General features: G+C 42.1%; 1 protein-coding gene across 2 annotated transcripts in view; it reads right to left on the bottom strand.

Annotated features, from left to right (window-relative positions):
* Positions 1-18,498, bottom strand: part of LOC132894678 (zinc finger protein 271-like) — a 99,459-nt gene that overhangs the window by 27,977 nt on the left and 52,984 nt on the right. For both annotated transcript variants that reach the window (XM_060934813.1, XM_060934814.1), the window contains exon 3: positions 12,357-12,628. In XM_060934813.1, the coding sequence (XP_060790796.1) occupies positions 12,357-12,628 (272 nt within the window). The remainder of the gene's footprint in view (positions 1-12,356; positions 12,629-18,498) is intronic.

The following is an 18,498-nucleotide window of genomic DNA, read 5'->3' as shown; positions in this document are numbered from 1 at the left end:
AGACAGTGACTTGGCCCTAAACTGCTGTTTGTATCCTATGTCTGAGGTCACATCAATGAACTGTTCCTGTTCAGTAGCACTGAGATGAGCAGGTGGCCTTGTATTGAAGGGGTCTGTGATCCATTCATAGTGTGCCAAATCCATAACAGGAAAGTACCTCTGAAAATGTTGTTGGAGGGCAAAAATGTGTGAACGAATGCATGGCATGATTGTGTTGTGACTGTTGGTGTTATGGAGAAATGAATGCAAGTTCTGAAAGCAATCTGTTGTTCCCTCCTCAATCATCTTTCCCCACAGTTCCAATTTCCTTGTAAATGACTGCATTTTAGCGACAAGCTGAGGGAGATGGGTGTTGGGTCCTTGCATTTGCAGATTCAGTTCGTTCAGTTTTTGGAAAATGTCACTGAGGTAGGCAACTGTCATCAGGAACCGTTCGTCGTTGTAACAGAGTGCCAGTGCATGATTCTCCTCCTCGAGAAAAATCCGTATCTCCTCTCGCAGCTCAAACACCCTGTTCAATACCTTCCCACGTGACAGCCATCGCGCTTCGCTGTGAAACAGAACTGCCGTGTGTTTGGAGCCCATTTCTTCACGGAGAGCAGCAAAGAGTCGAGCTTTAACAGGGCGCGTTTTGATATAATTGACAGTGGCGATTACGTCCGTCATCACCTTGTTCAGTTCGGTACTCAGCTGCTTCGATGCCAACGCTTCTCGGTGAATCATACAGTGGGTCCACTGCACACTGGGGGACACGCGCTTTATGAGCGCTTGTAGCCCACTGCGCTTCCCAGCCATAGCCTGAGCCCCGTCCGTACACACTCCAACACAGCACTCCCACTTCAATTTTGCCTCTTGCAAATAAGTGTCAAATCACTCGGAACAGTTCATCAGCAGTGGCTCGTGTTTTCACCTCCTTGCAGAATAGCAGATCCTCTCTCATGTCCTCTGTATCAACAAAACGGATGTACGTGATTAATAAACAGTCTCGGTTGCTGTCAGTGGCTTCGTCGACCTGCAGAGCAAACCGGGTGCTTGCACGTACTCGGTCGGTGAGCTGCTCCTCAATGTCGCCAGCGATGTCATGTATGCGTCTTCCAATCGTATTATTTGAGAGGGGGATCGCCCGTAACTTGTTTGCTGTTGCCTCGTCGACCATGGTCCTCACCATTTCAATGGCACAGGGCAGGATCACCTCATCCGCTTCTGTGTGTGGCTTCTTGCTCTGCGCAAGGAGGTAGGCCACTTTGTAGGAGGCAAGCTGGGCATTGACATTGACAGACGCAACTTTAGTGAAGTTCACCCGTTGTGCCTGAAAGTTCAAAAGTTTCCGCCGAAAGAATTCAACCGGCTTGTCCTTGTGCTCGGGGTGTGCCGTGTCCAGGTGACGCTTCAGCTTGTTTGGCTTTAAACTTTGTCGCCAGCACCTTCAGACAGAGAACACACTGCGGTCGTTCCTCACCACCCACCAATGTGCTCGTAAAGCCCATTTCGATGTATGCATCATCATACCGCCTTATCTTTTTCGCTGCCGAAGTGCATGGGAACTCGTCCTGTGCAGCAGCCTTGCGTTTTGTAGGAAGCACGCGTAGAAACTTGTCCATGTTGTCATAAAGTCGCCGTCCGATGTTTTGTTCTGAATCTCAAAATAGGGACCTGTTTTATACAGTTTGTATTCACAGGAGGAGGGTTTGCTAATAACAACAATATCAGAGCAATCCAACAGATTGGCGGTTTAGCATAAATTGAATAGAATTAATATTCAAGGGCGGAGCGCGATTACTGAGTGAAAGGGAGCAATTCCAATGCCCGTTTTTTTTTCTGTGTTATGCAAACAGTCCCGTCTCTCCGCGACCCCCCTGGAGTCCCTCCGCGACCCCCAAAGGGGTCGCGACCCCCACTTTGGGAACCGCTGCATTAGTGCATGTGGCATGGGCAGCTTACACATCTGGAAAGACACCAATACTGAAAGGTATATCCAGGTTCTAGAGCAACATATGCTCCCATCCAGATCCAGGTCATCTTTCAGGGAAGACCATGCATTTTCCAACATGACAATGCCAAACCACATACTGCATCAATTGCAGCATCATGGCTGTGTAGAAGAAGGGTCCGGGTACTGAACTGGCCAGCCTGCAGTCCAGATCCTTCACCCATAGAAAACATTTGGCGCATCATAAAATGGAAGTTACGACAAAAAAGACCCAAGACAGTTGAGCAACTAGAATCCTACATTAGACAAGAATGGGTTAACATTCCTCTCCCTAAACTTGAGCAACTTGTCTCCTCAGTCCCCAGACGTTTACAGACTGTTGTAAAGAGAAAAGGGGATGTCTCTCAGTGGTAAACATGGCCTTGTCCCAACTTTGAGATGTGTTGCTGTCATGAAATTTAAAAATCACCTAGTTTTTCTCTTTAAATGACATTTTCTCAGTTTAAACATTTGATATGTCATCTATGTTCTGTTCTGAATAAAATATGGAATTTTGAAACTTCCACATCATTGCATTCCGTTTTTATTTACAATTTGTACTTTGTCCCAACTTTTTTGGAATCTGGGTTATATTATATACACACACTAAAATTTTTTATATATATATATATATATATATATATATATATATATATATATATATCCGGCGGCACGGTGGTGTAGTGGTTAGCACTGTCGCCTCACAGCAAGAAGGTCCTGGGTTCGAGCCCCGGGGCTGGCGAGGGCCTTTCTGTGCGGAGTTTGCATGTTCTCCCCGTGTCCGCGTGGGTTTCCTCCGGGTGCTCCGGTTTCCCCCACAGTCCAAAGACATGCAGGTTAGGTTAACTGGTGACTCTAAATTGACCGTAGGTGTGAATGTGAATGGTTGTCTGTGTCTATGTGTCAGCCCTGTGATGACCTGGCGACTTGTCCAGGGTGAACCCCGCCTTTCGCCCGTAGTCAGCTGGGATAGGCTCCAGCTTGCCTGCGACCCTGTAGAAGGATAAAGTGGCTACAGATAATGAGATGAGATGAGATATATATCTCCCCCCTCTGGGTGATATTGTTCATAAACATGATTAGTTTCCACTGTTATGCTGATGACACACAGTTGTATGTTTCTACAAAACCTGATGAGAGACACCAGCTTAATAGAATTGAGAAATGTGTAAAGGACATTAGACACTGGATGCTTATTAACTTCCTTCTGCTTAACTCTGACAAGACTGAAGTACTTGTACTCGGACCACATGCAGCTAGAAGTAAGTTTTCTGATTACACAGTAACTCTGGATGGCCTTTCTGTTTCTTTACGTGCAGCAGTAAAAGACCTCGAGGTGATTATTGACCCCAGACTTTCATTCAAAACTCACATCAATAACATTACCCGGTTAGCTTTCTTTCATCTCAAATATTTCTAAGAGAAAAAATTCAATGTCACTACATGATGCAGAAAAATTAGTTCATGCTTGTTACCTCCAGGTTGGATTATTGTAATGCCTTACTGTCTGGATGTTCCAATAAGTGTATAAACAAGCTCCAGTTAGTTCAAAATGCAGCAGCAAGAGTCCTTACTAGAACTAGAAAATATGACCCCATCACCCCCATCGGCTCCCAGTCAAATTTCACATTGATTGTAAAATACCATTATTGACCTTGAAAGCACCGAATGGTCTCGCACCACAGTACCTGAGTGAACTTCTGGTCCTCTATGACCCACCACGCCTACTTAGATCAAAAGGTGCAGGCTATCTGCTGGTACCTCCCATAGTGAAGGCTACATCAGGGGGCAGAACCTTTTCTTACAAAGCCCCACAGTTATGGAACAGCCTTCCAAGTAGTGTTCGGGAATCAGAAACAGTTCATGTTTAAGTCTAGGCTGAACGCATATCTGTTTAGCCAAGCCTTTTGTTAAGTGTGTTTGAGGGAAAGGAGTAGACCTGGAAGGTCTTCAGACAGTGTTTTGGTAAACTGCGATGTATGGATGCTGTCAGTCCCCCACTCGCTTGCTCGCTCAAGTTTGTTGATCCTGTAGTGGCTGCTGCTTTATGTCCTGGGGCGCCCTCATGCCTGTGTTGCCTTCTGGCTCTCCCCTTTTAGTTATGCTGTCCTAGTTAGTTTTGCCAGAGTCCCTGCTTGGGACTCTGGCAAAACTCAGTGCAAAATGTATACTGTTCCTACTCATCAGGTGACATTGGGCATACCCAACAACCTATGTTTTCTCCCTTTCTCTCCCCCCATCTGTCCCTCTGAATTACATGGCAATCCTGACCGCTTCTGCTCCTCAGACCTGCCTGATCCTTTCTGATGCCCTACACCTGGTTGGAGTCTCATCACATCGCTCCTGTGGAGGATGGCCCCATATGGACAGTTGAAAGTCACACTTGCAAGATGCTCTGGACACTTGCAGTAATGCTTTTATGGCTGAGGACTACAGCTGACTTGATAACTTTAGGACTGCAGTTGTCATGAACAGTTCTGCACTCAAGTTTCCATCGGTGAAGAATTAGAACATCAACAAAACTGACTTCATATTAAAAATGTTATAATCACATTGTCTATCACCCAAATGAGGATGGATTCCCTTTTGAGTCTGGTTCCTCTCGAGGTTTCTCTCTCATGTCATCTGAGGGAGGTTTTCCTTGCCACAGGTTTGCTCATTAAGGATAGATTAGGGATAGAATTAGCTCATGTTTTAAGTCGTTCAAATTCTGTAAAGCTGCTTTGCAACAATGTCTATTGTTAAAAGCACTATAAAAATAAACTTGACTAGAGGGTGAAGAGAGGGGAGCCATTGCTGAGGCGATGTGGGGGCCTTCTCTCACCCTCTATGAGCGATCAGACAGGAAGTCCTTTATCCAGAGGCAGATGGATTAAGACAGTCCCAGGTCTGTCAGGTTGGACACCAGTCTGCGAGGGAGAATGGTGTTGAATGCTGAGCTAAAGTCCACAAAGAACAGCCTAGCATAGCTCTCCTGCTGCTCAAGGTGAGTGAGGGCAGTGTGGAGAGTTGTAGCTATGGCGTCCTCTGTAGACCCGTTAGCTCTATAACCATACTGGTGTCTGTCTAACATGGGTGGGGGACTTGAGATGATGCAAGTCTGAACCAGTTGCTCAAAGCGCTTCATGATGACGGGAGTAAGTGCCACTGGACAGTGGCCATTCAGGCTGCTAATGGTCTTTTTTTGGCAATGGAAGACGGTAGAGGACTTCAGGCAGGGTGGGATGGTGGACTGGGATAGGGACTGATTGACTTATGTGACATCCTATGCTCTGTACATAACATGGTTCTAGATGTTGTTTTATTTTACTACAAGATACATGCCTATCAGAAATACTGGCCAGAGGTGGTCAATTACTGCAGGAGTCTTGGTCAAGGTGGCTCATTGCTATTTAGCCCCTAATGTTCTCCAAGCTTAAACATTAACAGCCCCATGCACTCTGGCAAGGCTCCGTGGACCTGGCAACAACTAAAGCGACTGCCTTTTCTGGTCGCTACAATAATCCTCCTCCCTGGACCCAAATTTATTTTCAAAATGGGATTAAAGGCCATTTAGATTAAACAAAAAAATGTAAAAGTTAAGTGACTACCTACAAACATTTTTAATGAAAAAGTACAGTCATTGTTGTATTTTAAAAAAATATTTCATGAGCCTGCATAAAAATGCATGGGGTTGCTCAAAATTCCACAGCACACTTCACTTTGTCTCACAGCACACTGGGTATATACTGTACATATCTAAATCAACCCTCACTGAACCGATGTTCAAATTATATTTTGTCTGCATTTGTGAATTCACAAAAATGAAACAACGTCACACCAACTGCAGACCCCAGCATCAAACCAACTCGCATAGGTGGCAAATTTTGTGGCATCGAAAACCATTGGCTCGTTGGTGTGGTAACAAGTTTTATATTAACTTTAGCATTAAATTATAGTTAACAGTATCTGCTCAGATCCTGTAGTGTCATGCTTCTCTGTTTATCCTTGACCAGGGTTTCCCCAGGTTTGACCACCATAAATTTAAGACTTTTTTTAAGACCTTAAGACCACTTAAATGAGAATCAAGACCTACATCGCACCCATTATGCGGTCGTAGAACACCAGATCAAATTCCCAATAATGACAAATGTTTCAAGTAAAAATACTTTTATTATAAAAGTTATATACTTAAAAGTCATTATGTGCATTGCTTGTTGAATCTTCATATTCAAGACAAAAAAAAACAAGTCTAAACCTGGAAGAAAGGAGCACAACGTAGGGTCCAAGTCATGGCCTTAAAAGGTACACAAAAATGCAATAGGCATACCAACACATTAATGCCAAAGGTGTGCACTCACCAGTCAAAAAGCCAAACTGAGGGCCTCACTCGAGGCCTAAAGAACTGTCTCTGAACTAATTATGACCATGCACCCAGAGATGATACTTAAAATAAAAAAGTGATGTGGGTGTATTTTTTTTTTTAATAAAATATCAAAAACATTCACAACACTCTAAACAGACAAACTCTTTGTCTTAGTTTCCCAGCACTTGCTTCAACCATTTTACATTTTGTACCCTTGTAAATGAGGGAGGGAGAGAGATACAGAGGGGCATAGATAAGAGATGAGGGGATAGATGGGAAGAGAGAGAGATAGAAAAGAGGTAAGCCTAAAGTCTCTTAAAGGTGCACAAAAATGCAATTGGCGTACCAATACATTGGTACAAAGGTGTGCACTCACCAGTCAAAAAGCCAAACTGAGGGCCCAACTCAAGGCCCAAAGAACGGTCTCTAAACTAGTTATGACCATGCACCCAGAGATGATAAACAAACTCTTTGTCTTAGTTTCCCAGCATTCAACTTGCTTCAACCATTTTACATTTTGAAGAATAAAAAGAAATGTAAATACTCCTAGTAAACAAGGGAGGGAGGGAAGACATAGATGTGGAGGTGGATAGATAAGAGACACAATGAGATAAATAGATAGATAGGAAAGAGGTATACAGATGGATAAGAGATTGATAGGAGAGAGCGATAGACATAATATAGATAGATAACAGAGTGGTAGACGGACATAAGAGATAGATAGGAGAGAGGAGAGGAAAGATAAAAAGATATAGATAGAATAGTGAGATATATACAGGGTTCCTACACATTTTCAAATTTAAAATTCCAGACTTTTTCCATACTCAAATTCTCAGGTTTGGAGACTTCAGCGAACAAACAACTACTCATATATTTAAAAGAATTACTTGAAAATCAAACAGGTACTCACATTATGACATACCACCAAAATGCATACCATATTTAGCTTGGCCTAAAATTTGTATCAGTGCCCTGTTTTTGTCATAAATATATATACACATTACACAAAATACAGGATGCCACTCTGACGCACACGTATCGGATGCACACTTCAAGACATTAAAACACAGGTGTGTGAAGATGTCAACCACATACAGGATGTCCCGAAAAAAAATGTATACACACTTTTAATCACTGTAAAGTACTGTATGTGTTTATTAAAATCCATGTAATTTTCAAAGAGTAATAGAATTTACAGACATTTTATTATTTAGTCACCGCCTGTTCTCAAACTGACATCCATTCTGGTCCAGTCACTGCTGACAATGCAAATCACATTCAATTCTCTTGGTATTTTTGGACATTCACTTTCAGTGACTGTTGCAGGTCTCATAGCGTAGACTATAAATATCAGTTAGAGGCAGTGATAAAACAAAGTGATGTCTGTAAATTCTATTACACCTTGAAAATGAAATTAATTTTAATAAACACCTACTTCACAATGATTCAAAGTGTGTATACATTTTTTCGGGACACCCTGTATGTTGTGCACACACAGAAGTTTACTGAAGCTTCTAATTTGAAAACAGTCATTATGGCATTTTTTGTATTTACTATTGTGTTTTATGAAGGCCCTGTGTTAGTTCCACTGTAGATCGCATTTTGTCCACATACCAAGAGATGGCAGACGTGGCCGAGACGTGGCCACCCTAACCAGTATGTCATGGCTGCAGTGCCCTTGAGCAAGGCATTGAACCCCACATTGCTCCAGGTTGTAACCATGTTGTACCCTGTAATAACTAAGTGGCTTTGGATAAAAGCGACAACTAAATGTAATGTAATTATAATAATAATGTAATAACAGCATTGTTCAGTTTATATGTACGTTTGCGTACACAGCCTTCATATTTTTGTTGGCAGGTTTTTTTGTCTTGGGTCGCTTGTTTTCAGGGTCCATGTGCCTTATTTTTCTAGCAAATTCTGGCAACACTGCCAAATAAGCCATAAGCATTTTTACACTGACCGGCGCTATGATGTGTGTTCACGCGTGTTCAAGAGGCGTTTTGTAGCAGGGGGTTTTCCTGCGTCTTGTCCAAAGTCTTGCAAGAAGCAAGCAGGTTCAGGGGGTGTGGCGGAGCGCATGCCAGTACAACAGAACACCCGTTTCCCTCCCTCCGCATTTCAACACATTTCTTTGGCAAAATTCAACTGAATGTCGGAATGTTGAGCTTCATTTTACTATGTAGCAGCAAAGGTCTGGAAACACAAATATTTCTCCATACCCTAATTTCCATTTTCCATACTTTTCCAGACCTGGAAAATACTAAAATCAAATTCCATACTTTTCCATACTGCGTAGGAACCCTGTATATAGATGGATAGGACAGACAGAGAGGTAGACAGTTAAGAGAGAGAGACAGACCGACAGATAGATAGGAGATAGACAGACAGGAGAGAGCGAGCGAGCGACAGACAAATATATATATGTGAGAGAGAGAGAGAGAGAGAGAGGACAGATAGATAGGAGAGTGGTCCATTTGTTTACTTTTCGTCGTCTTGTTTAGACTTTCGAACATTACGACGAATCCACCACTTGCCTCGTTAACGTCTTTGACCAACTCCTTCGTTATATAAGGAGCAAGACCGAATTTTGTTATGTAAGACGTTTTGTTTTTTCCACAGGAGAATGTTGTAGCGACCTCCGAGTCTGGGAACACAGCCTGAAAGAGTTCGCTTATGCCCTCATTCGAGCTGTACGAGTGGTGTTCCATAATTGTTTTTAAAATTCAGAGCACCTCTGCCCGAAGTGTCGGGGTTCCACCGACGCCCATCATGCCACTGCTCGGCCCTTGTGTTGTTGATAGCCTTGCCGATGGTGTCTGGCTTGGCTGATGCTGCTGACGTTCGACAGTGGTGCTCGTGCCAACTCCAGGTGCATTCGGAGATTAAACCGTGCAGAACTGAGCGATGTGCTGGTGGCGGTGGAGGGCAGATGCAATGTGCTTTGAGCTCTGCATGTGAGACTCTAAAGCGAAATGACCTATAGTGGACAACTTGAAGGTCTTTCGACAAACACAGCATCTTGTTTCAACGCTTCCAGGAACCTCCCTCACCCGATCACAATATCTTTCATCTGAAAGCCACTGCTGATTAAAACGACACTTCCCCATGCTGCGATTTGCAAAGTCTCCTCTCCACCACGGACTCCGATGATTGCGCCGGTGCGAAAATGTATCAATATTGTTTCTCTCTTTGCGCATACTCCAAGAAATTCACTGATGTTACGCAAAACCCACGTTTTCACATTGTAGAATAGTATGAGTAAATTTAAGACCTTTGTTTAAAAAATTAAGACTTGGGCAAAGCAATTTAAGACTTTTTAAGGCCTTAATTTTGGAATATTAAATTTAAGACTTAAGACCCCGCAGCTACCATGTTGACATTTAGAAAAGAAACATACCAAGTGTAAATGAATACGTTTCTTGTTTTTTTTTTTTGTGTGTGTGTGTGTGTGTGTGTGTGTGTGTGTGTGTGTGTGTGTGTGTGTGAGAGAGAGAAGCTACCATGTTGTGCATGCAGCAGTGTCGAGGAAAACTTGGTACAGTTTTTCTCAACTGCATTTGGGAAAACAGACTATAATGGAATGTTGTTGATGACGACTAATATGTGTACAGGGTTTCTGCAGGCTTGAACAAGTTCAATTTAAGACTTTTTAAGACCATAACAGGTTAAATTTAAGACTTATGCTGCACAAAAAAAAAAAAAAAAAAAAATTGGGAGAGCCTGAATTACAGTACTTTCGAAATAAAATTTATCATCATTCACCAATGAACTCATTACATCCCTAGGGTGCGCTCTTGCATTAATGAGGAACTAAGTTGCAGTGGAGCCAAAGACATCCCGCAAATCACTTGAGGATGAGGCATTCGATTCCGTACGGTTTGCGTGTTGTAACGTTACAGTTTGCACGGAGTTAGCTGATACACCGTCTCGAGATGTGCTTGGACCTGACAACGGTGAACAAAATTGAGTGATGGCATGCGAATGTTGCAGACTTTTATGGGCAGCCTGGTGCTTCTCCGCTTTCGCGTGCGATTCTGGTGCCTTTACACCCAGGGTGCTGAGTTTGAGTGTTCTTTTGCACAATGCGCAGTACGCCTCAAACGGATTGTTTGGTACACGTTTTAACCAGTCTACGAAATCAGTGTTCAAGCCAGCAGTCGTTAAACTTGCATTTGCCCATTTTGCTACAAACTGTGACAATAGGGCTGTGCAATATGGGAAAAAATGAATATCCCGATACATTTTCTCCATTTCACGATATACGATATATATATCTCGATATATTTAAATCTCATCTAAAGGACCCCATGAAATCTAACTTTTACTCTTTACTGTTTTCACTACAATCCCTGCAGATTAAATAACATTCTTGGTTAACTTTACAGGTGGTTTTCAACAACACATTTTAAACTTTCATGTTGGTGATTAATCACAATTGAATTGAAATAAGACTATTTTTATTCAACAAAGATGTGGCACAAACAAAGGGGCAATACAATACAGAGCTGCTCAGAGCTCAAAATCAATAAAGTGCAAGCTCAACACTGAGAAAGACATTTAGCCTAAATAAGAAAAGTGCTCTTTCATCAAGTTATTTAAAAAAAAAAAAAAGATCTCCAAGCTATTAACCCGACTACTGAGAACCACTAGAACATTCACAATAGAGAGAGAGATCTGCAAAACATAATTTCTCTCTTGGCACACTTTTGAACTGAGTGTTTTCTGGCTCTGCCTCTCAGATGTGTAGAATTCCGGTATTGCCTTCTCTGTAAAATGTCTGCGACCAGGCAACTCATATTTGGGATCAAGTGTGTTTAGTAATTTTTGGAAGCCTGGTTTTTCCACTATACTAACTGGGATCATGTCTTCGGCAATGAAGTTAGTGATTGCATCCGTTATAGCTCTCCATCTCTGACTCGTTTTCTCATATGGGGTGGCTTTGGAGAACGAGGCTGCTATGGTCATTTGTTTAGCTCGTGGTGGGTTTTAGCTCGTGGGCAAGTAGTTCAGAGTTTAAGAGACTCTTCATACTGTACCGGGTGAGTTTTCAGGTGATGGAACATATTTGTCGTACTGCTACCTTTCGCGATGACAGGTTTTTTTGCATACTTTACAAACTGACATTTGCTGTTCCACGTCCTCCTTGTGATATCCAAAAAATGCCAGATGACTGACCCCTTACTAGTTCTTTTAGGAACCAATTCGTCCGCTTCCATTTTTAATTTGTCGCTGAAATTGACAGAGCTTACACGGTAGCCTACGCAACACCAGCAATTGCACGAACTGAGTCAGCACTGTAAACCGGAACCAGGAAATCTTTCCGCCGGCAGTGTTGCCAGATACTGCTGACGTTTTCCAGCCCAAAATATGTTCAAAACCCGCCAAAACGCACTTAAAACCGCCCAATTTGGCAACACAACCGAAACTAGAAAGTCTTCCCGGAAGTTCCTTTCAGCACCTAGATGCCAACCAATCCCGGGTGACATCTAGGTGCTGAAAGGAACTTCTGGGAAGATTTTCTACGTGCAGAATAATTCTGCACGTAACCTAGGTCTTAAATTACCCAAATGAGACTTTAGACCAACAGTGCAAAATATCTCTGTATTTTAGACTTTTTTAGGCCTAAAATTGAAAATGTGTAATTTTAGACTTTTTTAGACTCCGCGGACACCCTGTAATACAGGAAGCTGACCATGTTTAGGAGTCGTTATGGGAGGACCTATGTTGGTGACTACCTGGGTTTGTGATTTTATGGGACTTTCATGAATAATTATACAATAAAAGAAATATTTGCTTGAGCATTACTTTATTTACTTGAGCACTGAGGTGTTACTAGTATTTTTATTAACAGGTAAGTTCCACCACACTGGCTAAAAGAACCAATGTCGGACTGCATTGTGCTCAAACTTGCGATTTACACCACTACTCCACATATCTGCGAGAAGAAATTGATATTAATTGGAGCTACCTTCATCTAGTCATCATATTTTGTTACATAAAAATATACAATCTTTATAATAAAATTTATGACAAACTCACAACCGAGGAGTCTCCACTGTTCTTGGCTTCCTCTCGGTTCACCAGCTCTCCCTGGCAGGGGCCGAAGTGTGCACCTACTGGAACAGTCTCCCCCTTATTAAACACTCCCAGGCCTGCATCAGGAATACTGGACTTCTGGATTTCTAGCCCAGGAGGAAGTGTTTGTCTGGCTCGGTCAGGGACTCCCATGGGAACAGGAGTATCGGGGATGAAGAGGGGTGGCCCATGAACCTCGCATTTGTTGAGGAAGAAGGATTTGCAAACTTCACAGTCTGGGAGTAGAGAAAACACAACAGGAAGAAATGAGGCCCAAATGTGCATGTCTATCTAAGACCATATACGGTACATTAGTATTGTATAAAGATTATCCTAAGAAAGCTTGTGTAGGTACAATCACAGTTACTATTAATATTAAGTGATCAATCTCATTAAATCAGTCTCATTCAATTTGAAGGTTAATTATATTGAATCAATCCCATTGAATCGTTAATTTGACTCATTTGAATCATACCATAGAATCATTCAAGTGAATCATTCAGTGAATCGTTTAGTGAATCATTCAATGAATCATTTAGTGAATTGTTTCATTAATCCTGGATAAATTGCCAAACAGCTAAATTATGGTACATTTCCAAATTATTATTGATCACTTACCATATTACATAAATCATCTGCACCTTTTTGAATTCTTTGAGAGATTGGGGACTTCGGAAATATTTATTGGAACACAAATAAAACACTGTTCAATAAATGAATTTATTATAAAGATAAAAATAAAATGAATAATGTCAGCAGATATATTCAAATATGATGGTCATGTGTGTGTAAGAGAGCGCGCGCGTGTGTGTGTGTGTGTGTGTGTGTGTGTGAGAGAGAGAGAGGGCTATAAAAGTTTGGAATGTTCTGTGAAAGGGAGAGCCAGGGTGTGTGGGGAATGTTATCTGAGGTGTTGGGGGGAAGGTGAGTCCCCCTCGTGATTTGCCTTGAGACAAAGGAATTCCACCTACTTTATAACATTATCAAATTCACTGAAATCTTGATAAGGTCAAAATGTATAATAAGAATGAAATTGAGGATATTAGTAAGGAATAAGAGAGAGAGAGAGAGAGACATGCACAGCCTATCTAATTGAGATATTAAAACAAAACAGATCAATTCAACATGCTGCGTGTTTAACAGTGTAACAGATAAACCTGGGTTTAAATTCACACTATTTCAATAAAAGCTAAATTCCTAAGACTCTCTTAATTTATGCCCAAATATATTTTACTCAATATCTTGCCTCTAGCAAAGTTCTGAGATGATGTTCGCCGTTGCAGAGCTTCGCTGTTCATGAAGCACGCGAGTCGATTCCGTGGACGGAGAACTTCTCTTGATCCGACACGTCGTGGCTCGTGATGAGGAGGAAAGTCTCTGATCAGAATAATATGCACGGCACCTTTGAGTTAAAAAGGATTCAATCGCTTCTTAACTTTTAATTAAAACTGTGTTTGAGTGGCAGTCGTGATGTCACTTCTAATACGAATGAACCGGTTGTAACTCACTGAGTTTAAAATCGCGCAACTCTAGAGTTTATCTTGGCCAAGGGTAAGAAATCGGGCTGAATGATGGATCTTGCAAGAAAGGAAGAAAAAGACGTCTTTATGGTGGAGGGCATCTCTATATGCGTCTAGATGGCTCGGATCCAAATGCGAGACACAAAGAGCTGGGAGCTTCCGCCTGGACTTATGCCCTCCTGGAGGATGACGTAGATGATCCCGCCCAGGCGTGACGTAGGTCACGCGGAAGTTGTAGTTCTTAGACACAAAACAGCGGACTGTACCTACACTTGCCAGTAAGGTTCACTGAGCATCTGGTTGAGACTAGAGGTGTCCATCAGGACTGGGATCAAACAGGACACAACAAGGTACCAGTATTGGCAAAAAATATGGAAACGCCTACCAAACTGACAAAACACAATTTGACCTTTTGTTCTCAAGTTCTCTTAATAAACTAAACATTTTCATCATAACAAATGTTACAAGTAACCAGAGTAAATCATTCTAAAATATTATCAATATTTGGTATGGAACCCCTTGACACTGAAGTGCACAGACACTCAGGTATGCCATCATAAAGTTTATGAATAAAATCAAGTGGAATTGATCTCCATACGTCTTGCAACACTTCCCAGAGCTGTGGCAGATTTGAAGGAGCCCTTTTCACCTTCTCTCGCTCCATGTAGTTCCAGACTTGCTCAATTATATTCATGTCAGGACTTTGGGCTGGCCAATCAAGAATTGTCAAGCTGACATCTTGTTCTTTGTTTTGTAAATACTGTTTAACCATCCTGGCTGTGTGTTTTGGGTCCTTATCTTGCTGGAAGATAAAGTTGTTGCCAATGAGAGCTCTTCCAGAAGGCACAGCATGATGGATAAGGATTTGTCTGTACTTGTCAGCAGTGAGGGTCCCATCTATTTTGTAGAGATGACCAACTCCATTGTAAGTGATGGCTCCCCATACTTGCAGGACCCCTCCGCCATGTTTTACTGTGGGAGAAATACAGTTTTGCCTTGTATCTTTCTCCCTTTCTGCACCTGACTTACTGTTGCATAGCGTTGCCAAATAATTCAAATCTCTTCTCATCTGAGAACATGACCCTTTTCCACTGCTCAGAAGTCCAACTCCTGTGAATTTTTGCCCAGTTAAGTCTCTTCTGCTTATTTCCACCTTTCAACAAAAGTTTTGCGCACCGACACATGACCTTTGAGGCCTTCTGCGGAGAGAGTCTTCCTAACCAGGTGTGGGGAGACATCCTTGCCTGTAGCATCTTGGAGGTCCTGTGCCAGTTCCTTGCTGGATTTCTTCCTCTCTCGTAGGGATGTAGTCTTGAGGTACTGGACATCAGCTTTAGTCAACTACTACTTCCTTCCTCTGTCTGAAATGTTCTTGAAGTTCACAGTCTTCTGGTGATGCTTGAGGCATTTCCAGACAGCACTGTGGGTCACATGCAGTTTCTTTGCTATGGCTCATTATGAATGGCCCTCCTCCCACAAAACTTTCATCCTAATATGCTGCTCTTCTGTAGTTTCTCTCTCTGATGCCATTTCTGCCTGTTGCCTGGCTGTAGTCAGAGGATAAATATTTTTCTAATGAATTCTTTGTAGAGACCACATGATTTCATACCTGCCAACCTTGAAAAAATTTTATGAGTACAATTTTACAATTTCATGAGTACCCCCCCTCGCGTCAACCTCACCCCAACCCGGTGCGCATGCGCCCCCACAGACCACAACCAGCAGACCAAAAACACACTTTCAATCCAGTTGTATTGATTGACCTTGGGAACATAGTTCAGTTTTGTAAAACATTCCTATTGATAGACTTTGGGGAAACTGTTATTGATGGCTCTTGGGAACTTCCTTCTGTTTTGAAAAGCACAACAAACACTAAATGCATGTGCAAATGAAATGAAATTAAACCAGAGCCACTCTTTCAAAATAACACCACATTAAATTAATACAGTATGTAAAAAAGGCACTTTCAACACAAAACATGGTATGCACAAATTTCCCATGCAATAGGGTTAGACTTTGGATTTTTTAACATGTTGGAAGTATATTGCATTATACAGTAAAAATATTGCATTATACAGTACACTGCAGTATTTTGTAGTATGCCTTTTTCATGTGCAAACTATTGCATTTGCATTCGAAATACTGCATTTACTGCCGTAATACTGAAGAAAAAAGCATTTGATACTGCAGTACCACGCAGGTTTTTTCATAAGAGGGATGACCAATTTTCGACTTCACATCATCTGCAAACATTCTAGGTTACCACTGACAGACGTTACCGACTGCCCTTAAGATATACAACACGCTACGTTTTGTTGAGCACATCAATAAAGTGGTACTTATCATAGTGATTCAATGAGAGCGCGAGAGGAATTGTAATCAGGTTTCGTTGGTTACCGCATCATATATGCAACCTCGAGTGACGGCTTCGAAGTTAAATGAAGAACTAGCCTGTACTGTTGGTGTTGTAAATGCACAAAATAACGGCTAGGAAGCTCGAGTACACGTGAAACACAACCGTTTCTGTTACAAATATAGGAAGGCCGTGCATAACAGTAAAAGTGTTACGCACTGCCTTCCAGTTAGCTAAAACTTCTTATTGCAGTACTTTAACGGGCGTGTGGGACGGTGTTCGCATACCTGTTGCTCCTTGGTGACTGATGTCTATATCAATCTTGCACACCGTGCAGAATGCGTGGCTGGGTAACTGCGACCGTGTGAGACAAGGCCACCTCTCCCGATAGCTTTCCAGAAATCTTTGGGGTTTCCGAACACGTTTGGCGCTCGGTTCGGGCTCCATATGTTCAGTTTTTGTCTGAAACATGCATGTGGGAAAGCCTGAAGTATTGCAGCATATTGAGTTGGTGAACGAGTATAACGTTCACGAGGGGTTAACAATGTCGGTTTATTGGGCTGACCTAATGTTTTTATTTTACCTTTCCAGTGATCTTTGCAGAATGGATTGTTGACCATCATTGATGAAATCTCTCTTCTCTAACCGACGTTTCAATCCCCGACTCGCTCTAGCCACCTGGCTGCACCGCTGCACTCAAGTCAGCGACGCGAAGGAGGAAGGGGAGGGGGTGAAGAGGACAGAGCCACACGCTCTGGAAGAGGGGTGGGGGGATTGGGCAAAGCGTTCCATTCTGGCTTTGAGTTTTCTCACAGATCAGCGGTATCAACTTCAGCGAGAACTTGACTGAAATGCGAGTTCGGACGATATGCGTACTTTTTAATGTGAAAACGTACAGCCGTACAATGAGGTAAAAATTCGTAGCGGCTACGCAAGATGCGTACAGGTTGGCAGGTATGCGATTTAGTTAATGGTTTTCACCTGTGGAATAATTAGCATATCAGGGTAGGATTGCCCAACAAGGAGTGATTAAGGTTGGTTTTGGGGCTAAACTAAAAGAGAGATACCATTTCCAATATTTTATGATGTTTATCACACAACGATGGCCAAAACTGCTAGTGTTTTCATGGTTAAAGTATAAAATTGTGGTTAAAAGGTGTCTCTGTATCTTCATAATAAATTTCAGTTGTCTTCAGTGCAGATTCTGATGTCATTTGCATGGATTAAGTATGCAAAAATCGATCTTTTCCTAGGCATTTCCATATTTTGTGCCAGTACTGGATACGAGTATGAGGGGTTTTTTTTTTACTTCCTTGTGGGAGTAAACAAAATGGTCAGATACGAAGCTTGCAGGACAAAATAAGACGAATGTTCATTAACATGACTGTGGCACTGCATGATGTATTTACAGTATTCTCTTAGGACTTGCCTGGTCAGGGTTGTTTTAAATTCAGCTACTTGTTTGCTTATCTTCTGGGGAACAGAATTTCCCAAATTTGTTATGAAATCACATGCAGGTACAAACAAAATTAACTGTCCACACAGTAAGAAAGAAAGTAAGTAAATAAAAATAGCCCAATGCACATCACTATTTGAGCTTGCTGACAATTATGGCATTTCTAAATCTAGACATTTTCCCCCCCCAATGCCATACATATAGGATTTATATTTAATTAACCCCCCCCCACACACACCCCAAATGGCATTTTAAGCATAACTAATTTGCTGAAGAAGAAAACCATTGGACCCAGAGGAAACCTACACTGACGGGGGAGAACTTGCAAAACTTCACACAGACAGCAACCCGAGCTTAGAATCGAATCCAGGACCCTGGAGCTGTGCCACTGTGATGCCCCGAAATCCGTATATTTGGACTCCTGTCTCTCACACCCACTGTCTCTTATTGAACATCCCATTCCAGGGGCATAACGAGGGGCATACTCTGTCCCCTATTAAATCACAGCTGGTTGGGATCTTCTGCGAGCTTATGCATGTGGGGAACAGAGCACATAGCACTGTCCTCCAGGTGTGTTTTGCTATCATGACACAGTATAGCGAACCCCAGCCAGACAATGATGAAGCTTACTGATGTTTCAAGAAGCATTTATTATGTTCAGCCGTCATCCTTAATTTGAACACAAATATACTTCCTTTCCTTCACAAACACCGTAAGAGCTGCAGATGGATAAATAAAATTAGCTCTCACAAGCATAAACCTTTCCATAATGCCAGT

The sequence above is a fragment of the Neoarius graeffei genome, chromosome 11, assembly GCF_027579695.1.
Source record: "Neoarius graeffei isolate fNeoGra1 chromosome 11, fNeoGra1.pri, whole genome shotgun sequence".
In the NCBI taxonomy this organism is placed as follows: Eukaryota; Metazoa; Chordata; class Actinopteri; order Siluriformes; family Ariidae; genus Neoarius; species Neoarius graeffei.
The sequence above is the reverse complement of the archived record's forward strand: the minus strand, read 5'-3'. Positions and strand labels throughout refer to the sequence as shown.